The sequence below is a fragment of the Trichoplax adhaerens genome, genomic scaffold (assembly GCF_000150275.1).
Source record: "Trichoplax adhaerens TRIADscaffold_9 genomic scaffold, whole genome shotgun sequence".
NCBI classification, from domain to species: Eukaryota; Metazoa; Placozoa; class Uniplacotomia; order Trichoplacea; family Trichoplacidae; genus Trichoplax; species Trichoplax adhaerens.
Window position 1 is genome coordinate 123,729 of NW_002060951.1, and position 12,134 is coordinate 135,862.

General features: G+C 31.0%; 2 protein-coding genes across 2 annotated transcripts; both read left to right on the plus strand.

Moving 5' to 3' along the window:
* Positions 1–208: 208 nt before the first annotated feature.
* Positions 209–6,061, plus strand: TRIADDRAFT_58799 (uncharacterized protein; the record flags this gene model as incomplete). Its single annotated transcript, XM_002114824.1, has 16 exons — positions 209–328; positions 427–522; positions 758–903; positions 1,062–1,209; positions 1,469–1,537; positions 1,695–1,785; positions 1,916–1,981; positions 2,087–2,157; positions 2,409–2,507; positions 2,792–2,880; positions 3,039–3,134; positions 3,936–4,010; positions 4,381–4,453; positions 5,605–5,631; positions 5,746–5,798; positions 5,926–6,061. 16 exons carry the CDS (start codon positions 209–211, stop codon positions 6,059–6,061), a joined length of 1,455 nt encoding a protein of 484 aa, XP_002114860.1.
* Positions 6,062–10,369: 4,308 nt separating this feature from the next.
* TRIADDRAFT_58800 (uncharacterized protein) lies at positions 10,370–11,788 on the plus strand (the record flags this gene model as incomplete). The annotated part of the gene is made up of 2 exons (XM_002114825.1): positions 10,370–10,761; positions 11,755–11,788. The coding sequence occupies 2 exons, from the start codon at positions 10,370–10,372 to the stop codon at positions 11,786–11,788; spliced, it is 426 nt and encodes a 141-aa protein (XP_002114861.1).
* Between the last annotated feature and the right edge of the window lie 346 nt (positions 11,789–12,134).

Sequence of the window (12,134 nt, forward strand, 5' to 3'; positions counted from 1 at the left end):
GTTCGAATGTGGCTACGATTGCATACATTATATTATTAGACCGTTATTGTTCGATTTTGTTTTGGTTTAGTATCAGCTATAGCTGTTATCAATCTAAAATATGTATTGCAGATTATGAATAAATTGCTAATACATGATATAGCAAAAGGAAGTGCAATCACTTAATTATTCTCTCAGCTAATATTAAATTTAATATTAGAAGTTAGAAATGGCTAAGTTGGAGGAATATTCTACTACCCGCAAGTCAATAATTATGGCAACACTATGCTTTGTATATACATTATGGGGAATTATTTACAGCCTGCCTGTGCCATTTTTCCCTCGTGAGGTACAACACTTTACGTGATATTGATCCAATTAAGTCACTTACAACAGTTATAGATATTATCGACATGATGTTTCATCTGTTTTTTGTGTAAATAAAAGGCCGTCGCTAGTGGTTTAACCTTGGCGGAAATTGGAATAATCTTTACTATGTACCCTGTTGCGTTATTTGTTTTCTCGCCAGTCTGCTCTATGCTGGTATGAACACTAATCATGACTAAAACTATTTCATTGCAGATAATAATTATTATCACGTAAATTCAGTAATATAGCTACGTAAGTTTTCGTTTTGAATATCAAGCATAATAATTGTAGAGCTTTGCAAAATCGTTTTATTCTCTTGTATATGAATGCAGAATCAAACTTGATAAGTAATCGGAAAGTATTCATTTTAGCGTTTAGACAAGAAGAGTTTATTCTGTGATTATTTTAGAGGATAAACTTCCATGTTATCATATTCTTAACAAATTCGAGAATTATTACTACAAACAGCATGGATAAAATTTGCTATCAATCAACTCTAATCCAAACTCTTTTAACAGTTACCGCGGATCGGGTCAAAATATATGATGTGGGCAGGTATGACTATAGAAGGCAGCTGCACAATTTTTTTAGGGTAAGGCAATTAGTGTTCAATCTAGCTTATTACAATAATCTCAAGTATGCGATATTAACAGTCGAACTACCGTATCGATATCAACTTAATTAAAAGGTATAAATATATATCTACTTTTTAGAACCTTGAAATTCATGCATAACAGAATGCATTTTCTGGTTATGGCATTAATTATTCGATTTGTGCAAGGTATCGGGGCAGCTATTCAGGGAATTGCTGTCGAATCTGCGATTATCGTATTATACCGTGATCGTATAGCCTCCGCAAAGGTATTGTCAGTCCCGAGTTACGAGAGCTGTTTTACTGTTTTGTGTCATAGTTATATTTCCATATGGTTTGCAATATTATTTAAAAAATTAGTATCAATTAAAATTATTTATATATAGAATCATTTTATTTTTATAATGAAAATCTTCACAAAATATTTATACCTATGAAGCTGTAGGGATACGAACCCGAGTATTTTTTAAAGAAATTTGCTTGTTAATAAAAAACCTGTTCTCATACAATTCGTAAATCTCATTCTAGGGTTTGATGGAGAGTTTTGGAGGTCTAGGATACGCTATTGGGCCTATAATAGGCGCAGGCTTTTATGCTGTAGGTTTACACTAAGGTCTTATAAATTTTAAATTACGTACTAAATGAGACGCAAAAACTCAGCTAGAAATTTTCGTAAATGTTCATAGCTTGCTACTATACGTTGTAAGATACAATACTGCACTGGAATAATTTAATATTTATATATACCTCTCAGCTCGGTGGATATTCCTTGCCCTTCTTTGTCGTTGGTTCTACTATCGTTGTTCTTGGTCCTGTTGCAGCATTTGTTGTTCCAATGATATTAGGTTAGTACATTGATCATAACAGACACGATGTAATGATAATCAACAGGAATATTTGCGGTACTGTAATAATAAATCATAGCTATATATCACTATTATTCATTTCTGATAGTGTTTTTTATGATTATAATAGATAAACAAGCAACGCCTTGGAAATCTATGCTAAAACTAATTAAGAACTTTTATATTTTTATATTATGTAAGTGTACAAGACTGTGGGTATATTTATTCTGTTTCTATAAAAGTATTACGAATATGACTATCCAGTATGATATTATTCTAGAAGAATATCTTTGTTTGTTAGGTTTTGGAGTGTTTGTTCAAGAATCATCGTTGACCTTTGTAGAGACCAATTATTCTATTCATTTGGTATCAGTATGTATCTATAAATGTAACGTATCCCGGTAATTTAAACAACTTCTGCAATTTAGAAAATTTTGCTGGCTGGATAACAGAATTAATTAAGGCTTTAATCGCTGTATGATTACTAGAGAGCTGCTAAATATTTAGTTAATTTTATTTTAAATTGAAGCTATCTACAGTATTCAGGCAAATCCTTCAGTGTACTAGAATCAAATTTCTTGCTAAGCTATTTTTATTCTATTCTACTTGTGAATTTAAATCAGTTCCATTTGAAAGTGGTGAAAGCTGCTGCTCTTATGCTAATATTAGCAGTGTGCTATGCAACAATGGGAATAATCATTGGTCTAGTATCTGATCGTTTGGTAGGTCTGAACATATACGAATAGATATCTACTCTGTAATTGTAAATGACCATGTGATAGTACTAAGCATTATATTTGTATGGCTTGACAGGTAGTCTCATTAATAGGCAACTTAAGGCTTTAGCTAGCAGATCTATCAGTTAGATGTACGGCTGTATGCCCTCTAGTTATGCTATCTATATATAGTACATTATGACAAAGCTGCAATGAGCATTAAAATTGAGCAACACTTCTAGACTTATCTGCTAACGAGGTTGTCCATTTATCTTAATATTACTGTTTAGGGCTACAGAAAATTTCTAGGAGCTGGATATTTTATAGCAGTGATAGGATTGGAATTTATGGGTTCATTCCCTTATTTTCATGTCAGACCGTAAGGCTATTCTCAAAATACCATTGCTATTTAGCTTCATCAATAATTACAGTTCCATCTGACATAATTCATAAAGTGTCTGATGATATTATGATAAATTTAGTCATCTAAAAATTGTTATTTTTAACTTTTCGATCGCACGGCATTGAAAAATTAAGGAAATTATGGCATTTTCTTCTTGGCATGTCCGCTTTTGGAATTAGCACCGGTGGAGTCATGATACCTACCACCGCCGAAATGGTTCGGTATGCAAGGTAAATCATTCAAGTGGTACGTAAATTTTATGCCACAGACAGAGAACGAATAATTAATGAATATATTCGAAATTAATAATGATACATTCAAAAGAAATAAAAATCTTCCTAAATATATTAGTTGCTCCTTATCGTCACGATACTTTAACAACGGTGCAATAAGTTAGATTTAGCTTCATTCTGCAAAAGCACATATTGATATTTAGGTATCGAAAGACATAGTTTAAAAGAATTATGTTCATTCTGCATCACAAAACCCCGATTTTTGGAAGTTTCGTGATGCTTTATTGCTACAATTTAACTTGAGTTTTCAACGTAGCAATCTCTGTTCATTTTACACTCTGATCAATTTCTATATACTGTACTGCAGTTGCATCGAAGTAAGTGTTGTAAAGTAATCGAGTATCGAGATTTTGCGTGTGGTCTTAATCGGTCGTTTACTGTATTTGCTGCAATAAAGCATCCGTATTATATAAAAAAATCTTCTTAACTATTTTTGGGAGCTAGTTACTACATTTTCGACCGCTAGTTTTTTGGATGAGTATCAATAATCTCGATTTGTGACAATCTTCATTGAAAGTTAACCAGTGAACAAGTGTACGTTCTGGTATCCGGTGGAGTGGTATTTTCTAATAAATATTGGATATGCCATAGTTTCCAAACAATATTGAGCAATTATTTAACTATCGATTTGTAAGAGTATCATCTGGTACACATTTTAGATATAGTGACTGTAATTAACGTATTTGGCTATTTCATACTGAAAATACTAAATTTATACCTGTTTACCAACTCAAATAGGGAGAACAATGTTGGAGATGACCTTAGCGTCTATACCTGCGTTACAGGTTTATTCAAAATGGCACAATCGTTAGGGTAAATAATTAAAACAGTAGTAAAATTTAAATCTGAATCTATCTTTAAATTCTAATCCCAGTAAATATATCTACGATTATATGATATTAGCAACATGATAGTTAAAAATTTAGAAATAGATAATTTACCTTGGTTCTACCTAATCTCGCATCCAAGCGTAAACACAATTGTTACGTATATGTGAACGTGACCGTATGCGAAATGACAATACGGACAGACATTTTGCAAACTGCCCATACTATTGCTACTATATGAGTATAAATGAGTACATATATTCTAGTTTATTAAAACTTCGGATAGCAAAATATCTACTTTGTAGTTGGAGTATAATCTAAATACTAAGTATAGTATGCTTAATCAAACATTCTAGCATGATTTGTGGCCCTGCCGTTGGTTCAACTTTAACTTCTTTACCTCAACTAAAATTTCCATGGACTAGCACGGTAAGCTTCTTATGTATAAGAAACAACGTTTACTTTAATTCAAGTATTAGCATGATATTGAATCGAAAAATAACATGACAAGCTTTAACTTGCAGCGAGATATAGTTATGAGCCTACTAAAGAATTATAACAGTCAAGAATATACAATTCGCTCTGCTTAATCACTTAACTAATTAAAATTATCTGCACAATATTAGATATGGTACTATAGTTCTACATTGATAGATTAATCCAAGCTGCTCTTCGCATCTCACGCTATTTCTAGCAATGTTTACAATCATACGCGTGTACATAAATGTATCGGTGCCACAAAACAGCTTTGCAACAAGATAACGCAATATACGATCAATAAGTCAATTCCTTGAACCACGTATCAAGGAACGATATCTGGACTATCACGAACACTTTTGCTCTACTAGCAGACTACACAAAGACTTAAACGCCTTGTATTTTACGTTTGACACTAAGTTGGAGAAATTCACTTTATTTCACGATATACTGCATTTATATACTACTCCTCAATAGTTCATGAGCCATAGTTAATACAATTAACATTGGAATCATTTACTGAATTAGATATTAATTTTAGCTACTGCTCCCTTAATGCAGACAACAGTATTTACGAACATAGACATGTAATGACTAATGCAGAATAGTCAGATTACGATATGTCCTATCACGGAACATTTCCATGATAATTTACAGTCTACCATAAGTAAATTACAATCACAATGATTCGAACTGTAAGCAGATGATTTGCATTCCCTATTATAACTATTAATTTCGGTATGTGTATAAGTGTCACTGTCATAAAAAGTCAGTGCTATATTAAAACACGGTATATCCAAATTAGAAGTTAACTAAATAAGGATAGTCTAACAGAATTATCCTAACATAGATATTTCTACTGTAATACAGTATTTAACACTGTAACAATCGGTATCCTAACCGGAACCTATGATAGATACTGTAGCACTAACTTTAGCTAGAATAGTGAGAAAGAGCGGTCTATTATTAGTTCACGTTGCATAAAGTAAAATTGTAATAACGGTACTGTAATATTTAAAAGTACACAAGTGTAAGAGCGGATTTTATCACTCGATAAATTTGTTTTGCTAAACATCTAACAGTATATTTAATCTCTATTCTAGATATTTGGTGTTGTTACTTTTTTTCAAGTAAGTGGATAATGATATTGTAATACTTACATACTGAAATCATATATTTAGGATCTTGAAATGATAAGGTGGTACTCATTCATTATTTTTAATACTACTCCATTATTATTCTAGTTTTTAATATTTGCTGCATTTGTCCTCTATGAAACCTTTTGTGCAAAGAAATCGTAAGTAAATTTAGATAAAAATTTAAGCAAGCCAAAAACTAAATCATTCATAAACTGAAATTCTAATATATCATTTACTAAGTTAAACATGTTTATAATTAAAACATTCTTTAATATGATTATCTAGTGATAGTAATGATGGTAAGGGTAACTACAGCCAAATTTCGGCAACTGATGAAGAAGATGATGGAAATAAAGAATTCAAATCTGTAGTGGCTAATGAATCAGAAGACGAAAATATCGACAATAAATCAGAAAAGTAGAACAATTTCTAACAAGTTCAATCGTAGCATAAAGTACATCTTAAGTAGATGCGACATTACGCAATAGAATTATTCCATTACTTATAAAATGCATGCATCGCCCACCAATGATTGTGAAAGCTACAATCTGAATTTTAATTTCATATCCTAGCAAATACATAAAAAAGAAATCACAGCAAAGTTATCTATGGATCTATGCCGATAAATTTTCTGACTTAAGTAACTGATTTTAATCTATTAATAAGACTAATTGACGTACTTAGTTAATTTAATCGATTGCTGGACACTTAAACTCAGCTAATATTCTATTATACAAGCATATGAATTGGGATCAATATTCAGCTATTGCTGCTACTGGGATATTAGATGATAATGTAAAGGAATTGAATAAGTTAATAACTTCTCATTCGTTGCAGACAAAATTATTAAATAATTTAGGTACTAACCAAAATAAGGCACTACTACCGCTATCATTGATGTAGCTCTGCTGATATTTATATCTAAATGATAATTAAGTGGTATTCTGTATAGCATCAGAAATCAATTTCTTTCCGCATTCCTATATATTATATATTACTGTATATAGTTGTAGTAAAGTGGTTTAATATGCTGTAGATCTGCTATTACCGAGGTATTCTTTTCACCACCTCCAGTACTGTACTAATGCTATACCACAGGTTAAAGTTCGGTAAAGAAATATGTGACATCTTTCAGCTACGGATTCCGTTTATTTACACTATCCAGAAATGTTTGTATACTAGCCAAGGATACATAGACAAAATTTTTGCTATAAACGATTGCTACCGACAAATTACCCTTTCAAATGAACGTGAACATAATCTGCACAAAGCAAATAAATTAATAGAAAATTTACAAGCTAGATTATCTTATAATTGATAAAATCCTTATGCAAAATTCATTTACTTGTTGTTTATCTACTGTATATGTCTGAATAAATTACCTGCTTAGGTCTTTGTATTAATGTGGATATAATTATCACCCTAGGATAGGTTGTTGTAATGATTTCAGCTAATTAAATTAGTCATGTTTTAGGAAATCCAGTGATATTATGTGCTATAGAACTGTATATCTTAATAAAGTAAGGTTAAAACCTATACATTATAGCTATTTATATAAATTGTATGATATTACGCTATAGTTATTTAGTGATAAGAACTTTACAATTTTCCTTTTTCTTAGTGTATCTATTGTAATGATATTAAGTTTATCAAACATGGTTTGACTTTGCTGTTACTAGCTGGCATTTAGTTCGTGATAATAGGTGTTTGGTATACTCTCATTAGTACGATTGCTACATGTGTGGATGTTGTAAGATACTGATATCTTTACATAGCCTATAACTATCGTATATATCTAGACATATTTTCCCGTAGTTTAATTTATAGTCATTTTATTACTTATCTAGTTAGGTATTCCGAAGGATATCTAAATCTTTGTTATCTTTAAGAGCAGTCTAGCTTCAAAGTGCTGTAGTATATTTTTTTCTGCTATAATGATGATGATAACTAACTTTTAAAGTAGAATTAATGCCAGAATATTCTTTCTGAAAGTAATCCTGATAATGTTAGAGGGAAGATATGGCTAGTTAACGTAAAGATAAAATAAATAAACTATTACAGTAGCAGCTCCATCATCTGTCTTCAAACAGCTCTGCTACATGGTAAGCGAACAAAACGAATTTATAATAATCGCTGATCAGATACAAATAAGTACCAACTTATGATGCCCTCTTACGTAATTAAGCTATTAAATATATACAATACTGTAGTAGTATTTATTATCGTTGATAGATATCAATCATAGTCATGTAGTCAATATGCCAAGGCATCACAAATTGTTTTTCTTGTACTAGTAGAAAAATTTCTGGTATCCACCTACATTGCTAATAAGATCAGGATAAAAAGTATATTTATTTCAGCTGACGGATCAGTTGTAGTTTAGTACAGTTTCAAAGAAGTAGAGAATTTTTACGTTGTGATTTTGCTAGTATCAAAGTCCAGTATTTCAGTTCAATGGCTCATTACTCTATCTAAGATTATGTGATAGAAGATTTTAAAGTCTGTGACTGCAAAGGGACCCTAAAAATGATCTATCGTGCTGTTCTATCAGGATTAAATGACTGAATTTATAATTATAATCACTATTGATGGAGGTAAATTAATGCAAGTGATATTTGCCATATAACATCATTTTTAATTGTAAAAATAATTTTTTCTTCTATAGCCCATCTTAAGATAATATACTATTGTGATGGCGCTACTGCTCTCACGCTTGCATTGGATAGTGTACTGCGTAGATACTGAGGGAATTTCCGCTAACAGAAAAATATGTTTGGTATTTTCAACTTTGATACGTATGTAATGGTTATGTCACGTATTTGTGGTAATCTGTCGCTATAGAAATTTATAAGATATCTCAAATATTCTTTTAGATGCGAACTTTGAGCCCAATATACCACTGTCACCGTTATTACCATTATTATACTGGGGCTTTCTTTGAAGGATCTAGATATCTTATTTAACAGCTTTGGTACCGATGCAATGCTCGTATGTTCGCACCTCTTAGGGCTTAGATACAGTAAGACAATGTTAATGACCATAATCCTTATAGAGTTCACTAAGAAGTCATCCTTGTTCTCTAGCTTTCACCACTATAGCAAACTTATTCCAAAATTTCTAATACGATTCATATCAAATACTTATATAAAATATAATCATTTTGAAGGGTAGAGAGTCAATTTTTTAGCTCTTAATGTATTGTGGACACTAATTTCTTTTCTACTTCTCCATTCCCAAACCTGTTATTATCAAATACTAAGACAGTACACGTAGTCACTTAAAAAATCTATGTAATGTTGCTAATAAAACATTAGTTGAAAACTTCAATTATTGTTATTCCAGATACTCCTGAAGTTTGATATATTCCGCTAAACAAGATAATATATTTCTATGGTATCATTCAAACTAGTAAAACACGAGAAAATTTCACTTTATGTATATAGCCAATAGAAGATGATCGAATGGGGACTTTACATAGCGTCATGCTGTGCAAGTATGAGTCAGCTAGAATAGTTAAAGTAAGTAGAAGTGTTTAAACCTGTATCATCGATATCCATCAGCTAGTCTAGAGTCACTAAGACAAACATAGAAGATAAAGGAATTTCCCTTATCAAATGAAAACATTCCGTTTCCCCAAAACACCAAATAAATTGCCTATCGGGCTAGACAATAGTAAACTAACAAGTATGAGTCATTTATCAACTTACTATCAAGGTAGGAATCGAGTGTAGCCTGTGTAATAATAATGCGATTCATAATATGATTACATATTTTGTGCTTAATAATAATACGAAATCCTTCTTGCCTAATGCTATTAATTTCGATAGGAACATTTGATAAAATCAGTCTTACAACGTTAATGGATGGAAGTGTAGACTTAACAACATGCGAGTGCTATCTATGATCAGAATGTGCAAGATAAATTTAGTAATTGCAATATTATAGTGACTAAATATTAGTTATTAGCGATAAAATAATTAACTAAATTACATGGGATCAACTTAAAGTTGAATATACGCATAAATAATGATAAGATATATATTTATGTAAAGTAGAGCAATGTATTAGAACATTATAAAATTGTCGTTTACTATATTATGCATACGAGATAAATTAAGATGATTATATTAATTCAAAGTAGAAGTTAATTTTAAGAACATCAATGTCATGTACCATAGGTGTCAACGATCATCATCCTGCATTAAAGATTGCATACTGTAAATGTATGGGTGCCATATATGTATCATTGATTATTATTTGTGGCTACTGGCCGAGACGATTTCAGAATTACTTCGTCACTCAGAAAATGCATTATTCATACATCCAAGTAACCTTTTATTTGATAAAAGTCCAGCGTCGAAATTAGATAGATCTTTCGAAGTGGACAAATAAATCAACCTATAAATCTTTCATGCCCATAGCAAATTTCTAGACTACAATTTATTTACTTAAATGGATGAAACCTTTGAATACCAGTTCAGACTGGTCTGTTTTAGTTACCATGTGAATGCATATTACATCAGCTCATTATTACAGTTTCTAAACCTGTTACAATGTTATACTTCATTACGTATTTGTTTATCTTCCCCAGAGCAACACGTTCGGCTAATTATAGTACAAATTTATTATTATCGCAAGGCATAAATAGCAGAAGCAAAGAGCTTTAGTTCTATTCTAAATTTGATATTGCCTGAATGATTAAGTCAAAAAATTGAAGAATATCAAGACAATGCGTTTAGATAAACAAATTACCGTGCTCCATAATCCTGCTCACGAAAGTAATTATGAACTTTTCCTACCATATCATCGTAAAGTTTCCACCTGTATATCTCCAAACAATTATTTCGAAATATTACAGCAGTACAACAAAGAAGAATCTGATGTTAAGAGCGTTCGGAAAGATCGTTATAAAGTATCTAGATTTGGTTCCAGAAAATCGCTAATTATTGAAAGTTATCCTAAAGAGCTTTTTACCGGAGCAGCAGCCTATTGCAGCTGTTTAGGCAAAAAATGCATCATTGATATTGATGTATCTACATCCAAGACGATAATCAAGATCAGAAAGAAAGGATTCACAAGTCATGAACTGACTGTTGTAGTTTTTGGAATAGAAATTCAGAAGTAAGCTCTGAATTGACTTCGGCTAGTAAGTTACTTTAAGGAATGGTAAAAGTCTGTTCGAAATCAAAGGGGCCAATTTATTACTAATTCCTTAATATGCATAGGTTTACTTACTCAATACGTATTAAAAATGTGAATTAAATTATTATGGAGTATTATTAATCTTATTGACTTCACTGGTTGGAAGATATATTCCACTAATTTTATTTTAAGCTTTTATTTAATAATATAAGTTTCAAAAAAAAATCATTCATTGAAATGTACAAGTATAACTCGATTCAATCGAAATATCACGCTTCTTTACTATCAAATGATATTTGTTTTAAGAAACATTAGATGGATGAGATTGATTTATTAATTAGTGAATTATAACTGTTACATACCTAGCACCTACTGAACAATTTAGCTTTAATGTTTATACGTATACAGTCGACCTTATGAGCATTGAAAAATGCCTAGGTTCGAGTATTTATAGTTGCTCATATATATTAATTTTCTGAATTACACTCATCAGCATATGGAACTAATTAGATAATACAGTATTATATTTAAGGAAAGGAATCTGTTTTAATTTCATTTTATAGTCAAACGGAATTACTTAAAAAGTATGCATAATATCGTCCTATTACCGTTCAATATCCTTGCATAAATTAATTATCAAATTAATAGCTTTTAATATCTATACAGATTAAACATTATACGTATATATATATGTTTACTTATATATATAATTAATAATTGATTTGCTCTAAATGTTATGAAAATATAAACTTATACGCGTATATCAATTGGAAAGGATTTTGCTTTATTTTATGGCATAAATGAGTACACTATACTGTACTGTATAGTTTGCTGATCTTTGGTATCCTATGTTGCCTATAATTACAGTATATAATTTACGGCTAATGATAACATTGTACAAGTCCTGCATAGCCTGTAAAATATACCATTGAGCATAATTATGTAAAAATACGATAACTGAATTCGTTCTAGAGATGAGGGAGCATTTTATATCGAAGGATTTTGAACAGTCAGCGGAAGCAGGAGCTTCTAAAAAAGAGAATTTTTCTTTAAAATCCATACTGTGGTGATGCATGAGATTTGTTGCTGTCATTAAACCAAAAAATTTGAATAAAATATTGATTAAAATTCAATTTTGTACAGCTGCCTGTACAGAGAGCTACAGTATGATTTATTGATTCATATCGTACGTATTATAGAACTGCATTTGATCTCCAGTACACTAATAAGAGTAAATGCACGCCAGCAGCACAATACTGTACTTTATCGTAGTAAGTGATGCTACTGATTTAGTATAGAATCAATAATAAAAGACAGCTCAAACAAAGTGTACAAAGAAATCTATGCAAAAT